The sequence below is a fragment of the Sander lucioperca genome, chromosome 15 (assembly GCF_008315115.2).
Source record: "Sander lucioperca isolate FBNREF2018 chromosome 15, SLUC_FBN_1.2, whole genome shotgun sequence".
NCBI lineage: Eukaryota > Metazoa > Chordata > Actinopteri > Perciformes > Percidae > Sander > Sander lucioperca.
Genome location: NC_050187.1, coordinates 12,610,970 through 12,634,817, shown reverse-complemented (window position 1 = coordinate 12,634,817; position 23,848 = coordinate 12,610,970). Strand labels below are relative to the sequence as shown.

General features: G+C 39.4%; 2 protein-coding genes across 4 annotated transcripts; both read left to right on the top strand.

Moving 5' to 3' along the window:
• The first annotated feature begins 8,444 nt into the window (after window positions 1-8,444).
• fam83ha (family with sequence similarity 83 member Ha) lies at window positions 8,445-18,001 on the top strand. 3 transcript variants are annotated; one of them, XM_035992488.1, is made up of 7 exons: window positions 8,445-8,810; window positions 9,965-10,416; window positions 10,517-10,681; window positions 12,267-12,391; window positions 12,580-12,723; window positions 12,757-16,669; window positions 16,771-18,001. In XM_035992488.1, the coding sequence occupies exons 2-7, from the start codon at window positions 9,973-9,975 to the stop codon at window positions 16,780-16,782; spliced, it is 4,803 nt and encodes a 1,600-aa protein (XP_035848381.1). In that variant the 5' UTR covers window positions 8,445-8,810; window positions 9,965-9,972; the 3' UTR covers window positions 16,783-18,001. The 3 variants fall into 3 exon arrangements, with proteins under 3 accessions (XP_035848381.1, XP_035848380.1, XP_031140006.1); XM_035992487.1 differs by having other exon boundaries at window positions 8,445-8,806; window positions 9,961-10,416; window positions 12,580-16,669; XM_031284146.2 differs by having other exon boundaries at window positions 12,580-16,669.
• Window positions 18,002-19,601: 1,600 nt separating this feature from the next.
• On the top strand, window positions 19,602-22,499 carry LOC116039418 (androgen-dependent TFPI-regulating protein). The gene is made up of 6 exons (XM_035992518.1): window positions 19,602-19,943; window positions 20,072-20,197; window positions 20,291-20,392; window positions 20,501-20,616; window positions 21,113-21,264; window positions 21,354-22,499. Exons 1-6 carry the CDS (start codon window positions 19,791-19,793, stop codon window positions 21,389-21,391), a joined length of 687 nt encoding a protein of 228 aa, XP_035848411.1. The 5' UTR covers window positions 19,602-19,790; the 3' UTR covers window positions 21,392-22,499.
• The last annotated feature ends 1,349 nt before the right edge of the window (window positions 22,500-23,848 follow it).

Sequence of the window (23,848 nt, the reverse complement as noted above, 5' to 3'; positions counted from 1 at the left end):
AAACGTGGGGGCGGGCCTGCGTCCTGCAGGTGAACGTCATTCGTCGAAAGTCTTCTTCTCTGGTAAATATTTTTGGAACGTTGTAGCTTCGAAATATGCACAGCGCCTCATGACGATGGATTAATAATAATGCTTTTTCATTGAGACACATTTGCAGAATCTTTTCACATTATACCCAGTAGCGGTTTTTGGCACGGGCGAAGTCATTTTTTCATGACACATGGAGGGCGGCACGAGCACTTTTAAGCGCCGCGAAGCACAGAAGCTGTGTGAGAAGGGGAAAGGACTGTTGGGAACTAAAAGTAGGCTAGATAGTAGAAGTTCACGAAAGCAACCCAACTTGGTAAAAAAAAAGACAATACTGCTCTGCCAGATGTCTTCAAAGGAATGAAACGTTGATAATAAAGAACAGTGATTTAATAGTGATAAAGGGATGGTGCACATATCCGCGCTACCGGACACCCTGCTATGCCATCAGCTCTGTGGGTGGGTGTGTGTGTGTGTGTGTGTGTGTGTGTGTGTGTCCTACCAAAGCAGAGAATTAGCTCCACACATAGTTTATTATAGGCTAAGTCTTTATTTAAATTTGAAATATCCATTGAAATATTCACATTTTACATGAATGAATTATAAACAAAATAATGATTTAATATGTTTAATTACTCATAACGTTATTTTACCACTGAAGTTTCTTTTTGAACTCTTAGTACTAATAATACACTGATACAGATATGTGTGTGTGTGTGTGTGTGTGTGTGTGTGTGTGTGTGTGTGTGTGTGTGTGTGTGTGTGTGTGTGTGTATGTGTGTCTGTGTCTGTGTCTGTGTGTCATCCCACTCTGGAATTTAGCTACTTAGGCCTTCATGTAAAGTTGTAAGATAGAGTCAATTGTCCCCCTGGGTCCGGGGAATTTATTTAACTTGGTCTGCAAAAAGGTCATAGGTCAGGATCAATTACAGATCAGTACTGTGTTATCCCCAAGGGGAAATTCCCACAGCACTGTAAACATCAGACGACAACAACAGCACATATAGTAACACTTGGTATAAGGTATTATCAATGTTTTACTGTCTCTTTCAATTGTGAACTACTGAAGAATTTAGTGTATAACATTAACACAATGAATAGTCCAAATTCCAAGTCCATGAATCTATATACAACATTCCAACCATTATAGCAGATCTCCATTGTTTATTATCTGACATATGGAAAGAGAAAAATGATTACAAAATTAATTCTTTTAACATGAAAATCTATTTTAAAATGTGGGGGGAAAACATGAAAACTGTAGATATTATTAGTTAAACAGTTACATTTTTCTGCATTGCCTTCGTCAGCACATTCATAAGGGATTCACTATCTTCAACAGTGAACACAGTTGGCCTGACCACGTCTGTGTCTGCATTCCTCACAGGGCCACGTCTTTCTGAGGATCAGCAGAACTGTGGTGGTCCAAACTGTGCAAAAATACAAATGTTCTCAGAAATATTTTATGAGGATGTTTCTTTTTAAATTAAAACTAATGCTCTACTTAGCCTATGTTGTTACAGTAGGTGCCAAAATTATGTTGCTAGGCTGCTAAACTTCGGACTCAGGCAGGATGACTTCAACAGAATAAAATTCTGCTAAAGGTTGTCCGAAGAGTGGCGCTGTTCAGATGACATGACTGGGGAGAGCTTCTCTATGCAGTCCAATCTGAACACACTTTCCTCAAATACCCGCATGAAGAAAGCAAATTACAAGAGGACAGGTGGTGAAAAATAACATTCCTGAGTCTATATTTTAAACTCAGTTTGTGTTGGATTTAAGAATAGAACAGAAAAGAATATAGACATTGGTTATGAGTATTTGAGAAAAAAACATGGAGATTTAATTTGATTCCGCAGTCCTTTATACATAGAAAAATTGGTAGATTTGTAGGGACAGAGATTGTGAGGGTTAAAAGTAAAGGTGCCGTCATAATACGTAGTTTTTCAGGCTCCATGTCTGTAGATAGGGTCTCTGTAGCAGAGAGATGTTGGAGCCAAGTATTTACAGCCGAGTATGGATTAAATGCAGCAGTCGAACAAAATAGAATTTTATTTTAACTTTAGAAAGGGAATTTTGATGTTTGAAACTCAAGTGGGAAACAGTTCACTCTCTCATGCAGTAACATCATACCTCTGATCTGATCTTGCAAAGCCCACCAAATCTCAGCTATAAAACTGGGTGTTTCTCTGTAACCTATACTGCATTTTATACAAAAGTAAGCCTATACCAGACAGCTCTGGCAGCTAACTTGGCCTGGTTTAGTAGTTCAGCAGCTTGTTGTGCTGCTCTTTGAGCCTTTGCCAACATGACTTCAGTCTCACGAACCAACCAGCTAACCACAGGCAGACACAAACGCAGGCCACAAAGGCATTCTGCACAACCTGAAAGGTCACTGGAAGGGAATGAAAGGAAGTCAGTTTTGTAACCGACAAATAAGTGGCAGAGAGAGGCCTCTGATAAATCCATGTCCCACTTCTTACATTTGTTGCATCCAGTGATATGCTCATTCTGCTCTGTCTAGCCTCTTCCACAGGGTTATCCCACAAAGACAGGAGTGACATCACTATGATGTCAAGCACATTTTCCTACATGAACTATGCGATCATTAAATCCAGATGTGTGCACCGATCATGTTGCTCCACCTCTCCCTTTAGGCCGAGGGAAAACGTCGGCCATTGTGTTGTCTTTGCATCTGAGATGTATGGGGGGCATATGATGTCTATCCTGAGACATGCGTCTCTGAACCAATGCAGGATATTCCAGTATGTGCTGTGGCTGCAGGATGTGCCACAGGATGCAATACAATAGAACTGGAAATAAATTACGCATGTTAAAAACAAAGTGATGGTAGGGAGACAACACTGCAAAATGTAAAGCATAGTTGCTGTTCCCTGTTCTTCATCTTCTCTATTGTCAGGCTGCAATTATGATGCCAGTGCTATTCTCTATCTAGTCTGTATAAATATACTCTTTGAAAAGATGAAACTGTAAACAATACCTTCAACCAACAAGAGTCTGGGTGGGGTCACAACTGGTTGTGTATCTCAAAGGTCAGCAAAGACCTCATTCTTCTTTTGCTCCTACTCTCCTCGTAGCGTTACAAATTACAACTGTAAACAAGAGCAGCCACTCCTGTAGCGACCTGCCACACGCTATGACGGGCACACACAAGCACGCAAGCTAATGTGATTGTGCACAAACTTGCAGATGCACACAAGTATGCACGCATACATGCACACACACTAAGCAGAAATTAAGCAACTAGGCTAAATGTGGCTGAAGAGATTCTTAAAAAAAGAGATTATACCTTTTTCAGTACACATTGTACTTAATAACATGTACTTGTGATAACCCACCAATACACAGAGCTCCTAAATGCACAAACAGTGTCAACAGGCAAAACGACAGTCAAATCAGATACAAATGCACTCCTGCTGCTCAGTAGTATGCACATTGTGTGGAACGAGGTCAGCACCCAGTTGTAGTCCCCCCAACACGGCCTCCAAATAACCTACAGCTTACCCACCCAAATGCACCTTGGTTTGAAAACGACCTGGAACCTTTCCACACCTCCGTGCTGGCGTGTGTCTGTACATTCTACACTGACAAGAGCCCATTCTTTCCACTGTTGTGGTTTTGTCTCACCTGTGTGTTTATGACAGCTGGCTCGACACCCCCACCTTCTTCTGACAAAGCTGTAGAGTGATCACTGCCATCTATTCCAATGACACGGGGGCTGAAAGGTGTGTACAGTATCGCTTAGCGACACAAAATGAGGGAATACAATCATCTGTGGAATTTGTCATGGCCTCTCCAAGTGACATATATGGAGGAGTCTTTCCTCTTATGATAAGGGTGGCCCCTCACACATTGACTACTAATCTAAAATCTATTTAGACAAGTTCTGCTCTACTTTTTAAATTGTGTCCAAGAATTGTATAATCTCAACTGAATCACTGGTAGATTATGTATTTATGGACTGTGTGTCATGGCTGACACACAGACATGACACACAGTCCAAAGGGACTTGTGCTCATTTGTAACTGTGCTAATTCATCATCCTCTTTATTCATCACCTTCATTGCCTCTGTAGGCAAGCATTATCTCACCTCTTTGCGAACTGCCAAGACTTCCTGTTCTCTCCATCAAATAATGCATCTAGAAATGGATTCTGCAGCTGCTGCTCTTCCTTTTTCCTTTTGTTTTCCAATCCTCTTCCTTCTCCTGGGACAATCTTCCTCCTGCACGACAGAAGCCTTGAGTCATGTTCTAAACAAAAGGTGAACACATACTTTCCTAGGTAAACAAAAAAGCGGTGGTACTGCAGAATAAAAGTACTTTCACAGCAGCTGTTAATGTAGTTCTGCTGACCAAAGATACAAATTATTACATGTTTAAAATGTGCAAATTGATAATCTGCAAATAGAGTATATGGTGGAGACTGCACTAAATGCTAACACCAGCATGCTAATATCACAAAGACAATGCTAACATGTGGATGTTTAGCAGGTATAACGTTTACCATGTTCATCATCTTGGTTTAGCTTGTTAGCATGCCAACACTCGCTAATTAGTGCAAAACACAAAGTACAGCCGAAGCTGATGGGTCACCAGTTTTGCAGGTATTTAGTCATAAACCAAAGTTTTGGACAAATTAAAACTTCAACCTAATAATGGCATTGGATAAAAAAAGTCAGGGGATCAACAGAGTTATAATTCATCTTAAGGGGGACATGAACGTGGGTACCAAATTCAATTGTTATTGAGACATTTCATTTCAAAACCACAATGTTAACCTTGTGGTGGACCAGAGGAAAGGTAAGGGGAACACTAAAGTTAGTTAAAGAATCAGCCTCTGAGGACCAGGAGTGTCTGTCCAAATCTTCATGCCAATCTATCCAATAATTGTAGAGATATTTTAGTCTGGATCAAAGACTGAGATTTTCACCCCTGGAGCCATGAAGCTAGCATGGCTACAAAAAAATGTTCTTTTTTCCACCTGTTTAGGCATGCCAGTGCCCACATTAAAAAAAGACATGCTGATACCGGTCCAACCCCACCTTCCAATTGAAGTTAGGCCTTTAGAGTTCACCGTTTAAAACATTATGTGGTCAGCTATTGCTTTGATATCAAATAGTTATCCTTGCGTGTCCTCTCCTGCTTTGAATGAAATATTCCATTGTGTTACCGTTCATTGACCCAAATAGTGGGTTCTCTACTGACCTCTTTCCAGCAGACACATGGGGGGCTTCGTAGTTCTTTTTTGCTTTCAGTTTGTGGAACATTGGATGATCTTTGAAGCCTAAGCCTCTCAGCTTGGCATCTGTTTCAGCTGCACTGGTGTGAAAGATGTTGACAGTTATTCAGCAGGATAATACTCTTTATTACAGTACACATGGCATAATGGAAGCACAGCCCTCAGTTTGATAAAATGTACTGGTTACAGGAAAATGTCATACATCTGACCCCAGGTGTACACAACTTTGTCCAACAGGCATACCTTGAGTAAACCAGACTTTATAACACGGTTATCAGTGTAATCTACAGTGTAAACAAGGGATACTGCGTCTTTGTTCACACTTTTACAATACCGGTTCATTTCGATGGGGAATGTGTTATCACAAAAATCAAATCAGTTATACTTTGTGTGTTCGTTTGATTCATACATTCCTGTTGATATTTTATGAAGGGGGAGGGATCCAGCTATGATTCAGTGGTTGGCCAAGTTTGTGTTTCATAATCACACAGCTATCAGTCACAAAACCTACAGGGGTTAAAAGAGTGCAGCGGGGAATGCTGCCCTGTGGTATGTAGTGTAGCAACTACCTATGAACTCAGTGAACATTCATTTTCATATTTCTCTGCCAGCGGCTCCTCTGTGTGCCTTGGGTGGTGCCTGAGGGAAACAATGAGGGATTGTCTTTGAGTCTTTACTTGAGCAGCTACGTTGCATCACTTCCTTTTCTTTGGTCATCAGATTTGATTCTGCCAAGGCTGTTTGAGGTCTTAGTGTAGAGCAACTGCTAAAGGAAAATCTCTGTATTTGGGTTGTCTTTCTCTCTTTCTCCTTTTAGGGTTTAACAAAACATGTGCTACAAGGTCCTATCTTGGTAATACTGATGGCCTTCCTCCAACTTCAAATCTAGGTTTCCACATAAGCACTCTCACTAAACCACACAGGGAAGATACATCACAGCCTGGTAAAGTATAATTTCAGTCGGGGGACATTACTATAATGTAAATGGTGCATGAGTGATTGTTAATGAACCACAAAAAGAAACAAAAGAATTAATGTTGGCAGCATGTTGGCAGGAAAAACCTTCCCGCAGGCTTGGTCCTGGCCTCGCGCTGCTCCGTTCTTTTCTTTTTGTGTTGGTAGACTGCACCTTCATCAAAGGATGGCACGGTAGTCTTTATAGTAATCATCCTCACCCAGTAACTCCATTGTCTGTTGACATCCTCATGACATTAAGAGGTTTGAGGTTAACACATTTAGAAGTTTTCTTTGTTACCATCCAGGCATTTAAGCCTTAAAGGGACAGTTCACCCAAACATTTTTCCTCTTACCTGTAGTGCTTTTTTTCAATCTAGACTGTTTTGGTGTGACTTGCTCAGTGTTGGAGATATCGGCTGTAGAGATGTTGGCCTTCTCTTTAATATAATGCAACTAGATGGCACTCACCTTGTGGTGCTCAAAGCGCCAAAAAAAAAAAAAAAAAGAAATACTTGTGAAAAACTCAACATTAATGTCTCTTTCCAGACATCATGACCCAGCTACTCAGGATAATCCACAGACTGGGTTGTGGGCAGTTTCAGGTAGGAACTCTTTTCTTTCTACTGATCATCACGCAGAAGGAAGCATACTTATGGATGCAAAGTGCCACCAAATTTAATTATTATTATTAGGTATTAGGTCTTAATATCTATAATTAGGCGCCACCCTTTTTCAAAATACTATTCAATTAGTCAACATTTAAGCAGGACGGGATTCATTTGCTGCGGGGCCCCCTGGGCAAAAATCAGCCGTGGGCCCCTACTGACTATACCCAGATGTTTTATATATGCAGAGGTTAGTAATTAGCTTGTGGTAATTTGACTAAGCAAAAATGAATTTAGGAATATGCACCATCAGCAAAATATGAACTCGAAAAGACCTTGAAACTCTCTACAAGAAGGGACCTGAAGATTAGTTACCTTATTTGACTTGTTGTTGTGCTTTAGTAGTACATATGCTCACACAAGTGTGCAATTAGTCGATCTACCACAAAGTTATTGCCACCTAGTTAACTAGGAGCCTGTGGGCCCACTTCTAGATCTGGGAGGATAGCCCGCTTTGACCTGTTGGTAGTCCCAGTAGAGGCTTTATTAATGTTTTTCCATAACCTGGCAACCCAAGTTTTACTTATTAATAGATGATTGAGCTTAACAGCCTTATTACATTTTCATTTTCATTTTTCGTTTATTATACAGGAAAAATTTAAAAGTAATAATAAGTTACAATATAAACGGGCCTGATTCAGTTTAAAAACTGGTTTGCAGCAGATTTCTGTTCTGCAGAAACATAAAACATTGAACATAGTTACAGCACATGACGACAGAAACATTTGTACAGGACATTAGCATGGGCTAGACAGATGCAAACACATAAAACAACAGTACAAACAAGTCCAAAGACTTGGACAATACATGAGCAATCAATGTGTGCAAGTGTAACTGTTGAGAAGGAACAGTTTGTATGCCTTTTTGAAATATGTGATGGATGGTAGTGTTCTGATGTGATGAGGAATGTAATTCCAAATTTTGGTGTATGTATGAAAAAAGGATTTCTGACCATAGTTGTTTTTGTATGGGGGGACTGGAATGAATGCCTGTGAAACTGACCTAGTAATGCCTACTGGTCTCATATTGTGTGTCGGGAGAAGTGCAGCAAGTGTTGGCGAAGTGCTATTTTGAATCTCAAAATAAAATGCAATAGCGTGGCTGTTTATGTAGTTCTGGTAAGTTAAATAATGTATTAACCATTAATAAATCTTGTAGTTACATCTTATAAACATTTTACAGGGTGCCTCATTAGAAAGTGGTATCCTTTTGGTCACTTCTTATGACAGTAGCTCCATTAATATCAGTCTAGGCCTACTTTCACTTAATTTAGAAGAATGAAACAATATTGTTTTTTTTTTCTTATATTACACAATAAAGTTGGTTAAAGGAGGGAGGCAAGTGAGGATGTCTGCATGTATTGAAGAGTAAAATCATAGTGAGTTATGACAAATGCTTTAAACATGAATGAATATGAGTACGAAGTTTATGGAGCAGCCAGTTTATATACTGTCTGTGGCAGCCAGCCATTGCCTGATGTAAAGTAATTAGTAGTGACGTGACAGCAGCAGTTACTCGGCTGGAGCGGCGGTGGACAGATAACAGATGTGCAGAGTTCAGCAGCTGCCTCGGGGGGTTACAAGCATTAACACAGAGCCGTGAAGAGCACAAGAAGTGAACAAACTTTAGAGCTGAAGTCAAGGCGGGGCGATATCGGTCGACAGCAAGTCAGTTCTCTCTTTGCGCCGTCTCAAACATTCTCGCCAACATGCCTCAAGGATGACACTAAACTGGTTTAGCTGGGTTACGGAGAAAAAGCAATGTTACAGAAAACCTTCGAGAAGTCCCACCTGGACTAGAAGCACGGCGCAGTTGTGAAGGAAAACATGGTGAAGAAGGCAAAATGACGGGTTTAAAGTTTAACCGAGGAGAAGCTTGAATATATGAGAAATATCAGCGGGGTAGGTTCACCGAATAACGTCAGGCCTGTACGGTATTTTATGGATACGTAGTTTAGGATAGTGGAAGTTTATCATCTGGCTAGCGCATGTTGTGCTACAGTGTTACCCGGCTTTAAAGTTTTCTGATATGTTATCTCGGTCTCAGTAGGGGGAAAAAGTATGTAGAAAAATTCTGGATTGGACTTTCAACACTTAAAGTGTCCAACAGCTGTTTAACGTAAGGTCATTTATTGTCTTAACTTCGTCCTGTCAGTCGTGTTTTTTTGGTATTTTGTTTGGACTGTGACGTTTCCTCTCGGTACTTCTCATATATGTGGCTTTACATGAACTTGCAAATGGAGACTTGGCTTTTGGCCGGAGGGAGGAGCCACACCCATAACCCATCTATCCTGTGGTTAGATTCCTTCTTCCCTCATTCATTGTGCTGTCGCTATAGTATTATAACTGAGAGGATCCCTGTGGTAAGGGCTCCATCTCTTCTATGGAATATATAGATCTGAACAGAATTAGTTGAACCCTTTGAATTAAAATTACTATGGTAAAATTAGCTAAAGGTGGAATGTTGGAATACATATATTAATGTAATTTTTATAAGATATAATATACATCACAATTTGGCAAAGTCACATGAAATTGTTAAAATGATGCTCAATCCAATGAACCACCATATGACACAAAAACTATAGTAATCATTCATAGGGACAACAGCATGTGATGTGATGCAATGTGATCACCTCTTTCATAATTCCTCTGAAAGACTATAAACGATGATCATGAATGTATGGGCTGCAAGCAAGGATTATTGTCAACAAATGTTGAAAAAATACCATCACAAGTCCCGATAGCCCAAGGTGATGTCCTCAAAATGTCTTGTTTTGACAGACAAACTGTCCAAAACCTAAAGGTATTCAATGTATGATAATATAAGACAGAAAGAAATATATTCACATTGAGAAGCTGGAATCAGTGAAATTGTGGCATTTTTGCTTGTAAAGTGATTTCAAAAGTTGATGTGTTATCAAAATTGTTGCAGATTAATATCGTTTTAGAATTACCTAGCTGCTATTGTTGTGCTATTTGGTAATACCGAAACAGATGTGTATTGTGAAAATGATTCACACAGTAAATTCATTTTGCCCTCGCCCTGTCTTTAGATTACAGTATGGCACATCGCTCTCAGTGTTCCTCTGCTGGGGATAACCCCCTGGACCCCAACTACCTCCCCCCTCACTACCGGGAAGAGTACCGCTTGGCTATTGACTCACTGATTGAGGAGGACTTGGAGGGATACTATCAATTCCTCCAGAAAGCAGATGTGGTGGACTTCCTGTCGTCAACTGAGATTCAGTATATTCAGAGCTCTGTTCAGCTCCCTCAGCAGAGCAACTACCCTGAACAACATTTTGTGGACACTGGAGGAGATGGCTCCTCAGACACTTACTGGCCCATTCACTCTGACCTGGAGGCCCCAGGCTTGGACCTTGGCTGGCCTCAGCTGCACCACTTCATTGGGCCCACAGAAGTAACCACTCTGGTCAACCCCCCAGAGCCAAACATGCCGAGTATCAAGGAACAGGCCCGGCGACTTATCAAGAATGCTCAGCAGGTAGATCTCTCACTTTCTTGACAGAGGGAGACTTCATGCTAAACTTGTCTTTGGAGTGTCCTGCTTCCTGACAGTGTCATTTTTAATTTTATCTCCTCAGGTGATTGCTATAGTGATGGACATGTTTACTGATGTCGACATGTTTGCGGATATCCTCGATGCTGCCATGAGGAATGTTGCCGTCTACATTCTTCTAGACAAGCAGAATGCACATCACTTCTTCAGCATGGTGTCCAACTGCAGAGTCAATCTACAGAACATTCAAGTGAGTGCATATTCCTTGAAAAAAATCAATTCAAATAACAAAACTGAAAAGGCTGCTTACACATTTAAATTCCATTAGTCTTTCCCTTTCCTTCAAATACTCCCAATCAGCACAGCACAAAGGTCTTAACCTGAAACTACTAGTAGCAGTAATAGTACATTAATTAGTAATGATAATAATAATAATAATAATAATAATAATAATAATAATAATAATAATAATAGTAATTTTTAGTGATCTCTTTCTTTTAAAAAAGTAAAGAAAGTTGAATGAATGAATGCATTAACATTAACTAACCACTAATCTACAAATATTCATCTTACTTTGACTACAGAAGCTTAAAAACATGCTGATGCTAGTTGTTATAGGGTTTTTTTTAAATACTTAAAGGTTAAGTCTGGTGATAGTCTATATATTTTTTATTGTCAAACCCAGTGAAAAAAATCTAAAACAACAATGAACTGATCCTACAAACAAGTCTGTGTATCTATAGTTTTATTCATGTGTGCCATGGAGCTCCAAAAAAGTATTAAAACAGATTATTGAGCCACAATGTTGCAATTGGTGTCATGTTCTCCTATTTCCAAAGAACATTGTATTTTACTTTGAGTCACTGTTGCTGGACATACTCACTAGATCACCAAATGTGTATTAGTCCGCCGCTTAAAAAATGTCCCCAACAAATGCACCATTTCCTCCTGATTGAGTAACATTTGCTAAAAACTACAGTGCCCAGCTATATCTGTGCTTATATTTGTGACTCGTTTTTTAAAGATCAGTAGGATGGAATGGGCTTGGGTGCTGAGAGCCACAGACAGAGTAGGAAAAACACAAAGTATTGAGTCATGAGATTAGTTGGCAAAAATTGAAAATATTGCCAGACGGTTGCTCTGTCGATATCAACAGAACTTGTGAAGAAAAGTGGAAGTACACACAGCAGCTGTTGCTAGAGGTGACTCCAATATACAAACAAAGAAAACATATCAGTCTTTTCTTTCCGAACATCACGTGGCTGGCTTGCACTTCTAACTGACTTGAGATAACTAATATTAGAAATGTACTACATACTATTATTACGAAGTTATTGAGCTATTTAATAACACCTTCATCTTGCTTTGTCCAGCAATGTGAATCTTGCATGCTATATATCAAGCCTATATCAAGGCTGTCTATGTTTTGTTCTTGTGTGTTGCTTTACCTTGTTTGTCATTTACTTCATATGCTATATGTTACATCTTCACGTTTACTATAACACTAAGCTATGTTGTCCTCAAATGAAGCCATTGAACAAATCGGGCAGATTTACATCATATTGATGTTAATTAAAATAATATGTATTGTCAGTGACGTACGCAGTAAATATAGACAGCTTTCCCATTGATAGAAGTGGCTTTAACTGGATTCTAATGTAAAAAGGAACTTGAAATGCAGCTAGTTTCTAGCTCAGATTTGGTAATGTTTTCTTTTTTGTGCCACAGCAATGCTGCTACCTAGCTTGGATTGCAATTAAAACATTAACACCACCATATGTACTACCCCTGCTTAATATATTTATGTTTGGGGGGATTTGATGTGTGTCTTGCAGTTTTTACGTGTGAGAACAGTGTCGGGCATCACGTATCACTGCCGCTCAGGGAATTCCTTCAAAGGTCAGATGATGGATCGCTTCTTGTTGACGGACTGCAGGGCAGTGCTGAGTGGGAACTACAGGTGAACACATTTGAAACTGCCACAGAAAGCCATACCTCTACACTTCAAATCACACAAGGATTTGAATGATTAATTTATGTTTTCATGAATATATTCAGTTTGTAAATGTTTGCATAAAAAAAAACGGACGTGTGTATGCCATGAATTTGGTGCTTCTATTAATTCCTACTTATCATGTCTTTGTCCAGCTTCATGTGGTCTTTTGAGAAGCTCCACCGCTGTATGGCACACCTTTTCCTTGGACAACTTGTATCAACCTTTGATGAAGAGTTCCGGATTCTGTTTGCTCAGTCTGAACCGGCGGTTATTGAACATGTCATTCCAATGGAAGAGCTTAGCCTTTTACAAAACAGGCAATATCCAAGTGAAAGAACATTGTATAGAGAGCAAAAGCAACTTCAGTCACTGGACACGGTTCATCCAGAGGAATGGCCAAGACATTCATATGATGAACGCATGGATGTGGATTGGAGAATGATGCCCCTTAAAAAGCAGGAATCCATGCACGGCCCTGCAGATATATACAGTAGATTTACACCCCAGCAATCTCGCATGGACCCGTCTTTTAATCAGAGACCCATCAGAATGCCCATGTTGGAAAATCCTGCCTTCAAACGTCACAGTTATGCTGAAGGCACACATGGTAGAAACTCTTACCTATTCCTGCAGCAACAGGGAATGCCAGAGCCTGAGAACCAGGGAAGGCCGCTCTACAGGGTGCAGCAGCCGGGACCGGGACCAGAAAAAGAAGCAGATTACAGTGGCTATGACAAGTTCTGGAACCAAGACTTTCATTCACCAGATCAGCATTTTATTCAACCTGGTTTACCACAAGAGATGGAACCAGCTGATAACTTTGACCCAGTGCTTAACTATTTAGCATCTACCAGAAATGCAGACTTTGACCAGGGCTCAGAGAAATTACTACCTGCAGCAGATGTACCGTTTGGTTCATCCCACCCTAGAAGATTGAGTTTAGGCCAGCCGCATGCCTATCAAACATCTCCCACTCCCTCAAATCCAGATCAGAAGCAGTTTTTACAGGAGCCTAACGCTGACCGCAAGGATCCTATGGTGAAACGGGGGCTAAGAAACTGGAGGATTAGCTCATACCTCAGTGCATATGATAATCCAGGAGATGAAGGGCTGCCATCGGCACCAATTTATGCACCGGATACTTTTGAGGAGCCTCCTTACCCCATACAGCAAACACCAGGCATAGATTTATCAGTCTCTAAAATCCCTAATGTCAGAGAGTTTAAGGTTCCTGCAATACCAAGGGCAAGTCAGATGCCAAGTTATGCCAAAACTACTGCACGAGAACAGCCAAAGAAATTGCCTGATGAACCTACGGCAGTAGAAGCAGAAACCAAAATAACACCGACACCTTCAGAATCATCATCCACAACTGAAGTGGAAAAGATAGAGGAGTCCGAGCAAAAGGAACCAAAAACTGCTTTTCTACGAAGGGAGGAGTCGTTCCGTAGGAAATACAACGCAGCAGTACCGAGGAGCTCGAGGTTAAGATCCTCTCTGATATTCAGCTCTCTGGAGCAGCAGCATACTAATCCAGATACCAAAACTGCTTCAGGCCAACAGGATGAGGAAATTGATAAAAATGAGGCAGAACAGACAAAACTACCTTTTGTTTTTGGACAAAGGAGGTCTGCAAGAGAACCTTTTGAATGGAGTCGCTACATGAAGTCAGCCACCATCGATAACGCTGCCACAGACCCATCCCAACCAGATGATGGAAACAGTAAACCGGATGATAAAGAATCGCCAAAAGACAAAAATTCCAAAGATCTTTCAGAGGTACAAGATTCATTAAAACCACCAGATGAAGAGCGAGCAAATTCTTCGCCATCATTGCCCCAATCCAAAGCTTCTGAAGCTGAGCTGTCCAAAACTGATCAACCAGTACAACCACACAAATCTTTGCTCGCCACTCCAGGGTGTGTAGATATGAATGATCCTGATAAGAGGCTCATGTTTTTCAAAGAGTTGGCAGCAAAACGCAAAGCTGAACAGGCTGCAGAAGCTGAAAAGGCCAAAGAGAAGGCTCAGCTAAAACCACCAACTGAACTGAAAAACAACACGACTGTTAAAAAGGAGGAACCTGTACCAAAAGAAAGCTCAGAAAAGAGGGCTGATGTTTCAACATATGAGGGTTTATTAGCAGAAAATGCTAATGCAGAGGATGCAGGGAAAACAGTATTCACAGAAGCATGCGAGTCAGTCAGTGTATCTTTAGAAGCCAGCAATAAGACTAACAAGCAGGACAGTCAGGTCAAGACTGATCCCAATACCTCCAAAAGCTGTAAACAAGAACAAACTATTGTTTCACCTAATTCAGAGAAGATAGAGCTGAAGAGCAGCCAATCAGCTGCAACTCTGCCTGTTTCTGCAGAAACAGAAGCACTTCGGAGCGAACCATCAGTAGAGCCAAAGCTCTCAAATCCTGCTGTAAAAACGAGTAGCCCCAGTCATCCACCTACACCAACAAATTCTACTCCTAGTGTTCCTCCTCTTGCACAAGGTACTGATCAAAGTGACAGTCTCGATTCTACCTCAAAGGAGTCTAGTTCACTCACTCCCAGTTCAGTGGAGGTACCACCATCTTCTGCATTTGCTGCATTGGATTCGAACACTGAAAATCCTGAATCAGTTCAGAAACCAGAAACCAGCCTCTCCTCTCCTCCGGTGCTACTACCAGAACAACACACTGGATCAGAAGTCAGCTCCTCTAACCCATCGGGCCAAAGCTCTTCCTCTGATCACATTCTGCCACATTCTGGTTCACAGATGAGCCCAACTGCTTCTCCCTCTAGCTGTGCTTCTCTTTCCACTCCAGCAGAAACCATATCCTCCAATGGGACCCCAGGAGACTCAAGCTCAACTCTAACATCCAGCATATTGCCCCCAAAAGTACAGGAATCTGTCTGCCCCTCACCGCCAGAACCCTCCAAATTGACGTCACCCGAGACCCTTTCAGCAGCTGACTCTGCACATGTGGAATCTGATGTTTCTCCTGACACATGTGCTGCTGGCTCAGAGCCTAACACATCCTCATTGCAGTCCAGTACAAAGACAGATTCTAAAGAATCGTGTGCTCCTACACCTCCAGAAAAAGATGTTCCTGAATCAGAAAACAACTCTGTTCCAAGGGGCGTTGGAGAGGAATCTGAGGTTCTTGGATCATCAAAGGATGTCAACGTTGATAGCACACCTCCTAGCCTTAGCACTTCATTGCCTGAATCACGTTTACCTAATGTATCTGATCTAGAAAGTAAATCCACATCTGCTCAAAATGAGACAATTACTCCTACCCCCTCCCCAGCAGACAATCCACCCAAGCATTGTCTAGCAGAAACAAGCTCTCCTGTCCACCTAGACTTTACTCCTAATCCTTCCCAGTCAGAAAGACAAGCGACCCCTCCCTCCAAACTTAACCTGACAGGATCCCCTCCCCCCTCTCCTGCTGACACAGTATCACGTTCTTCTCCTCTAACAGTGTCAGTTTTGTCCCCTGAGGCTGAAAAAACACTGGCTGCATTGCACAGCCCCTCAGATACTAACAGTCTTCTCAAACAGATTGCAACAGACTCAACCGAAACTCCAAAGGTCCCAGCAACAGAAACGTTTAGCCCAACAGAGCCTGATCTGCCATGCAAAACACCTGAATCTGTGACTTCTGAAACCCATTCTTTAGAGTCACCTGTAACTGCTGAAAATAGTAATATGGACAGTCAGAATGAAGTAAGCAAAGAGCCTAAAATACCTGACGCTGGTGAGAAAAAATCTGATGATACTGAGGTCTCAAATAAGGAAAATATAGTAGACTCTACTACACAGGAGTCGGTCTGCAATGAGAAAACAAATGACCAAGTAAGGCAAAATAACAGCTGTGAACCACCAGAGATTACATCAGATGAAGTCGTTCCTCTGTCACTACAGTCCAAGCAGCCAAAATCAAGCCAGTCTCGCTACCAATCATCCACAGCCAACGTGCTCTCAAGCAGCAACCTCAGAGATGACACAAAGCTTCTTTTGGAGCAGATTTCTGCTAATAACCAAAGCAGGAACGAGGCTGCCAAAGAGTCTCCCGTCACTGATGATGAGAAAGAAGGCAAAGCTGACAAAAATGCCAAAAGGGAGCAAGAAAAAGGTATCAGTTTACTTAACAGAGGTCAGCCTAAGACAAGCCAGGAGCGTGAGAAGCTGCTGGAGAGGATTCAGAGCATGAGAAAGGACAGGAAAGTTTACAGCCGATTTGAGGTATGAATACATTAACACCATCGTTTTGACCTATTACCTACCGAAATGCAAGTTGTGTTGCCCCGGGTGTAAATCATATTGTGTCTCCATTACATTCACAGATGGCACCTTAAATGGGATCCAAAGAAAGTTGAGTGAATACAACAAGCAGCGCAATAAATTCGTGTAGAAAGAAGCAAAGTCAGTTAAAAACTGAAATGATGACCAAGACATTTTCTCACCAAAGACATTTAATAGAAATGGGATTTCTCTGTTTGTTCTCTGCAAATAAGGCATATTATGCGGAGAATAAGGGACCTGTATCATGGCACTGAACTTTAGAGGGTAAAACTATCAGTAATACAAATGAATATTCCCAATTACATGTGCCATGATCAACAAAGGGTTTCTTCCTATGGAACATGGACTGAGACGATGTTTGTGATCAAATATGTTTTTACTGACTGTATGGGTAAAGTGCAATGTTTGCAACAGGTTGTCTCTGTTCTTGCCTTTTGTACAGCACTGACAGCCATTACATTAATGTTAGCTGGTTTTAACACAAAATGTGACGTAAAAGCATAAAAGACAATCTAAATTAGTTTGTAAAACTGTAATATGCTGTAGTTTATATTGTAGTATTTCACAATCACGTTAAACAAAGATTGTTGATAAATACATGTGTTTGTGAAACAAGTGAATATGTAAATTCATATCCATGCAGAACTGTTTTTGTTCTGGTGTAAATAAATTGTAGGTTTAATTCTTTGTAATCTGAATCAAACATAGAATTGGAAATGTATAAACAAACCTGAGATTGAAACAGAATTTTATCTTAAACATGACATACCTGCAATATGAATTATATAGTAAATCATTGCACACCGTACACTGTGTAATGTTTTTTTTCTTTTTTTTTCTATCAAACATCTATCTATCTAGTAGCAGTCATTGAGGTTAAATGTTTTCCAAGCGGCACCTATGATGATTTGTAAAACAAACTAATATTAGGAAAAATATGTAGCTTTTTCAGTGTTTGAATGTTATTTTTGGCCATGTAAAGCTAAAGTTACCTGCATGACTAGATTCCACTAGAGGTAAGTGACTTTATATGGGGTTATTGTTTGTAATTTGCTAGAACGAGCCTTTTGATTGTCTCTGAAAAAGTGTTTTTTTTTTAAAATGAAAACTTGCCATACTTGTACACCGAAACAAGGAATTCCGAACGACAAAGACTTTATACAATAGTATGTAGAACTGTGCTCTGTAAGTAAAAGTAACTTTTTCAGAATGGATTTATGAAACCTGACTTCAGCAACACTTACAATTTGTAAATAAAAATTTACTAAAAATTTGTTTTTTTCCCCTGGCTTCTGTGTGCTGACATTGCATAAGGAAGTTACTGAGAGACACTTAACTGGTTAATAAATATAATTATAATAATATATTATATATATATATATGTATATTATATATACTGTATATATAATAATAAATAAATTAGGCAAAATGTAGTCATTCACATATATCATGTATAGACGTTTTTCACAGCAGACATTTTGACTTGTCATAGTAGAAAAAGAATCAGAAAAGGATTTATTGCCACAATAAGTACAGCTATGTGGAATTTGCCTTAGCACAGTTGTTACTAATAACATTAACGCTGGCTCCGTGGTATTCAAGTGTCTCAGTAAGCCATGACAGCGAGCCAACATGCACAATACCAGGACCCTCAAACTGAAGCAGCTAAATGGAATTAGACCATCATTAATTTGATTATTTACACCTGTGCTTTTCCTACTGTGATATGTTAAAATGTCTTCTGTAAATAAGACCCATTCCTTTTTTGTATCCATATCTAAAAATAATAACCTTATGTTCTGCAAAAGACAGTACTTCCTGGAAACATCCAATTTATGAGTAATCGGGTCTTAAACATAACAGAAATAAGACATGAACATGACATTTTAAATGTTTTTTTGATTCATGACATGATTAGAAGTCATTTGTCCAATCTGAATTAATGAACATGTCTTTCTGTTCGGCAGCTGAATGAAAATCACGTGTATCATAACATCTTAGGTAACATGTCATGGTGGTATCAAATCATGACTTACTTTTACTGTGTGATTCCCAAGCCTACAAAAGGCCTGTGTCTCACCCCAATAACCTTTCTCTAGCACCACCCTCAGGCCAAGAGTATCAGTAACTAGTACCATACAAATCCCTCAACATGTTCATACACGCCTAATATTCACCAGAACGCAAAGAAAGGCAAAATTGTGTCTATATTTCACCAATTTTCTTTATGAATGAATAATGTATCATAAATAAATAAATGTTCTTTCTTAAAATACAGGGGGCATAAGTATACACACCCCTATGTTAAATTCCCATAGAGGAAGGCAGATTTTTATTTTTAAAGGGCAGTTATTTGATGGATCCAGGATACTATGCATCCTGATAAAGTTCCCTTGACCTTTGGAATTAAAATAGCCCCACATCATCATATACCCTTCACCATACCTAGAGATTGGCATGGGGTATTTTCGATACATTATTCATTCACAAAGAAAATTGGTGTGCTTAAAGGTTGGATGTTTCCTAATTTTTTTTAATTAAGGCATTAAGATCAATTTCCAAAAGATGATTTTTTATTCCTCTTTTTAGTCAACTTTAGCATGGGTTCATAAACTTATGAGCACCACTGTATATTATCTAATTGATATTATAAGGAGCAAAATGTGTGGTGTGTGTGTGTGGTCTAGTCTATCCTGTAAATATCAGTTCAGGTGTATTTTTCATATGAAACTGAGTCACTTACTTAACTAGCTTCTCTAGCAAAACACTATGCAACCATTAAAGCTCTCACTGTGAATGAAATTGTCACCCAGTCACATGCTACATGGCGTTGGTTATGCAAGAAGGACTAGGATATAGAATGAGAAACAGTAGGCCTCTTGTCTCCGCCGCTTGCAAACATCTCGATAAGCTTGTGCTGAATTACACTAATCTTTAAAGAACCCACACTGCCCGAAGTACCTCAAGCTTGAAGAGAAAACTCACACTTTGAAAACTAGTTTTTGCCAGTGTTTAATTTACTTTGGTTGTTTGTCTGGGATCAGTATAAGCTTACATTAGAATGACTTCAACCCTGAGCAGAGGGTACCATATTGCAGCATTCAGCTGGTATGCCTTCGTTGTGAAGACTCTCGCTGCTAAGAATGGAGAGAAGCTACCACCAGGAATCTTTGTTTATGGAGGACCTTGGAAGTACCTTACTTTTTTGAATTTGGTAAGTACATTACCCATATCATCTAGTAATAATAGCAGTAGGCTTAATATGTTGGTGTACAATAACATATATTGCAGATTTGAAAAAAAGGATAGTGGAAAACAATAGTGTGGCTTGTAATATTTCAGTTATTACAAATGTCCTTCTTTGGATTGGCGGCACTGAATGATCTACAACCGGGGAAAAAGTCAGAGAGTACTCTGAACAGATGTAAAGACCTTCTCTTCTCTGTCTTTGCTTTCCCCGTGGGCATGGTGAGAAACAAATGTTTAAAAATCATACTTTTTTTAAATCATAAAATAGAATTGTGCTACACATTAACTCCACGTTCTATGCATTCCATTTAGTTTGTTGTTCTACTTTTCTGGACCATCTTTGCCTATGACAGAGAATTAGTCTACCCGACAACTATTGACACCTTCTTCCCCCCCTGGATAAACCATGCTATGGTCTGTAAATCTGCTTTTTGTAACTACTGTATGCCAAAATTGAATGATCTTGATTCTCCTGCCATAAACCATCACTCATAATGAGTTATTCCCACACTGTTTTCTCAGCACACATTTGTCCTTCCTGTTTCACTGGGAGAAGTGCTGGTGCAGCCTCACATCTACCCACAGACTAAACATGCACTGGCAGCATTAGGAGGTGTGGGCCTGGCTTACTTATTTTGGTAAGTGTAACGTCAGCAAATTCACAGCAGAATCTTGACAAAACATTTAATAGGTATATAGTTTACGCACAAATATCACAGTATTGACATTCTTCTTGATTTATAACATGCATTGCTGACTGAATATTTCATAAAGCCTGATGGGGCTAAGAGCTCTAAAATGTTCTTTTCATAACTAGTCCAGACTAGTCCAGTGTAGCAGTGATTATCCAGTCACAATGCACACAGCTTGAGGGGTAAAAGCCTTCAATAGTTGGCTCACATTCCGTAATGCTACCTACAGATTCTCATGTGTCTGATGGTACAAACCTTAGTTCTACTGTATGCTGTCGATGAGATTCTTTATTTGTTTGAATGTTTTCCTGATACAATCTTACAATCACAGTCCTCAGTGTCAATGGGTGGAACCTATGTGCACAAGACTAATTATTTGAGACAAGACCGTACAAGATGTTCTGACAGATACAGTTTATCTCTCTCTGAACATGTTCTGCAGGATTATATGGGTGTACTTGTCAGTTGGAATTTGGGTGTATCCCCTTCTTGGGCACTTCAGCACTGCTGGCCTGATGGGCTTCTTCTTTTTTAACATGTCGGTGGTGACATTGCTCTACGTGATAGGAGACAAGCTCAACAGCCATGTCTGGAGTAAGATACATTAACATTACCACTAGAGACAAACATAGAATCACATGTTCATTTGTGTCTAATCTCTGTCTCTCTTTTGTCTCCTCTAGGTAAGGACATGAACAAAATGAAAACAAAAGCAAAGTAATTCAGCCTCTCAGCCACTTAAAAATGGTCAAACAGTAATCACAAAAAAACAGTAAAGAAAGTTTTGAAAGATGTAACACATTCTTCCTCTTTCAAATTCAAACAGTTAAATTTATAAGCAATAAAAGGCACCATTGCTCAAATAAATACACTCGGGGTTTTGCTGCTACAGCCTTGTTGGTCTGGTATGACAGTGTTTATACAGTCTATGGGTATGACCAGTAGCTTTTGATGGATAAAGTTAGCTAAAGTTTGCAAACCAAATTGCTGTAAAACGCACATTACTGAGTCACTCCGCTGACTATCTATATATATATATATATATATATATATATATATATATATATATACACACACATAACATGATTGTTCTCTGCAAGTAGCACTGACAGCAACAGCACAAGCAATCCTCCTGTTTCTATATTTCCATTGTATGCATTTCCTGATTAAAAAAGAAGTGGATGTTGAATGTAACATATCAGATGCTCTTTTTCCACAAAGTATACAACCAGGCAATAAAGAAAGCAGTCAGGATCCACCATCAATATGATCACGTCCATATTAAGCAACATTGAGTTCTCCTCTGCGCAAAGAGGAGGTTACCAATGTCATGTTTGACCTGAATAAAGTGCATATTTTTCCATTAATCATGGAACATCTGGAGGGGCTGCAGGAAAAACTTGACTTTTGGTAATCCAAAACACAATGCTGAAGAGCCTTGATTTGATGTCATCACAAATCCATGGTTAAATCCAGAAACAGTGTGTGTGCTGTCCATTCATTTCTGTAAGTGGCCTTATTGCTCTCTTTTTTAGAGGAAATCATGCACCATGCAAGTCTCTGTAGCCTTTAAGATGGTGGAGATAGTTTGGATCTGCATCCACCAATCCAACTGAAAGGATCTTGGCCAATAAATGCACGTCTTCTTCACTGAGATCCTTCTGTCAAAGAGATGAATGTAAAATATATCATCTCAATTATCATAAATAATGACAGCATTTAACTTTGGATAGTTACTCACCTTCATGCTGTTGGCAGATGATTCAGGATACTGTATTCGTTTAGGATAAATTCCCTGTCAAAGAAATAAATCATTTCTGAGAATCACATTTTATTTCCTCTTTCCTTACATTAGTCACTTTGTCTAGCAGCTGCAGTGTAGTTTTTGTTATTGTTTCTGTCTTTTAAAGGTTGAGTTATGTCTTATTCTTTATCCAAATTACATTTTAAAACACAAAATAATGCACAACAGAAACACTGTAAAGGTTTGCTCACCTCTTTGAGTCCTTTGGAAAAGCACATTATGATGAAGAGAAGGCCAACAACGATCTGAGCATTTTAAAGACACCAGTCAAAATTACATATAGATCACAGTCCTCATCAGACAAAAAAATGTGATTAGTTGTCATGAAGAAAATTATAAAGAGTTTTTACTTACTCCCAGCAAGTGCAACATGTTTCTCTTCTTGGTTCTGTCCTGCCTGTGCGCCGATTTGTAACTTATGTGAGCAAAATAAGTTCCTCCTGCTCTGAGACGCAAGTCACAAGGAAAACCCCAGCAAACTAGTAATACAGGATACACTTCATTTCAACAAGCACCTTTGTCTGAAAGATGTTGATCATGAGACATGTGCCATTACATAAATGTCCACGTAAAATGGGGTGTTGTTATGGAAAGAGGGCTATTATTGCCTTTCAGTGTTGACGCAGTCTGACGTTTAGAATCTAGCTGTCTGTCACCTACAATTAGAAATAAAAGAAAAGAGTTATGCCTGGCCCATGACGTATAATGTCACATTTGAAGGCAACATTGAGAAACAAAAAATCACCACCTGTCACCACCTGTCCATTTCAATTGTATCTACACCTAAAATACTTTGGATCTGCGTAGTGATTGATTTTTTAAAAATAATTTATCATCAACCTGACACCTTTACAGTCCCTTTCTATGGTGGCTGTCCACTCAAAGTTTAATGGCATGTGTTGTGAAGCACCATGAGTTTAATGTAACTAAATAAATGTACTCATGAGTACAGTTTTGAGGTACTTGTACTTTACTTGAGTACTTTTATTTAATTTAACTTTATACTTTTACTCCACTACATTGAGGGGAAATTGTACTTGTTTGCTATTTTTTGACTTCTGTAGTTATTTTGATTGTTAATACAAAATATAAATCTATAAAATATTCTTTAAAATACAATAAAATATTATAAACAACCCAACAGTATAAAACGGATTTAAATTTAGCTCCACCTGGACCTGCTACAACAACAAAATGCTGCTCATGTGAATACATGAATATAAACAATCCAAAATATACTTAATGATACTGGAACATTTGGGCTAATTTCCCTGTTGAAAATAAGTATTTTGTTATATATAATGTTGACATTATAATTTTTGAACAATTTTAATCTAATCTCATACATTAGAATTCTAGTGTGTTTTAAGGTAT

Excerpts from the sequence above, each read along its gene's own strand:
- fam83ha (XM_035992487.1), top strand. The coding sequence starts at position 9,973 with ATGGCACATCGCTCTCAGTGTTCCTCTGCTGGGGATAACCCCCTGGAC. Across the intron at positions 10,682-12,266 it reads TCAATCTACAGAACATTCAA|TTTTTACGTGTGAGAACAGT; the intron begins GTGAGTGCATAT and ends TGTGTCTTGCAG. Across the intron at positions 12,392-12,579 it reads GTGCTGAGTGGGAACTACAG|CTTCATGTGGTCTTTTGAGA; the intron begins GTGAACACATTT and ends GTCTTTGTCCAG.
- LOC116039418 (XM_035992518.1), top strand. The coding sequence starts at position 19,791 with ATGACTTCAACCCTGAGCAGAGGGTACCATATTGCAGCATTCAGCTGG. Across the intron at positions 20,198-20,290 it reads TTGCTTTCCCCGTGGGCATG|TTTGTTGTTCTACTTTTCTG; the intron begins GTGAGAAACAAA and ends CATTCCATTTAG. Across the intron at positions 21,265-21,353 it reads GCTCAACAGCCATGTCTGGA|GTAAGGACATGAACAAAATG; the intron begins GTAAGATACATT and ends TGTCTCCTCTAG.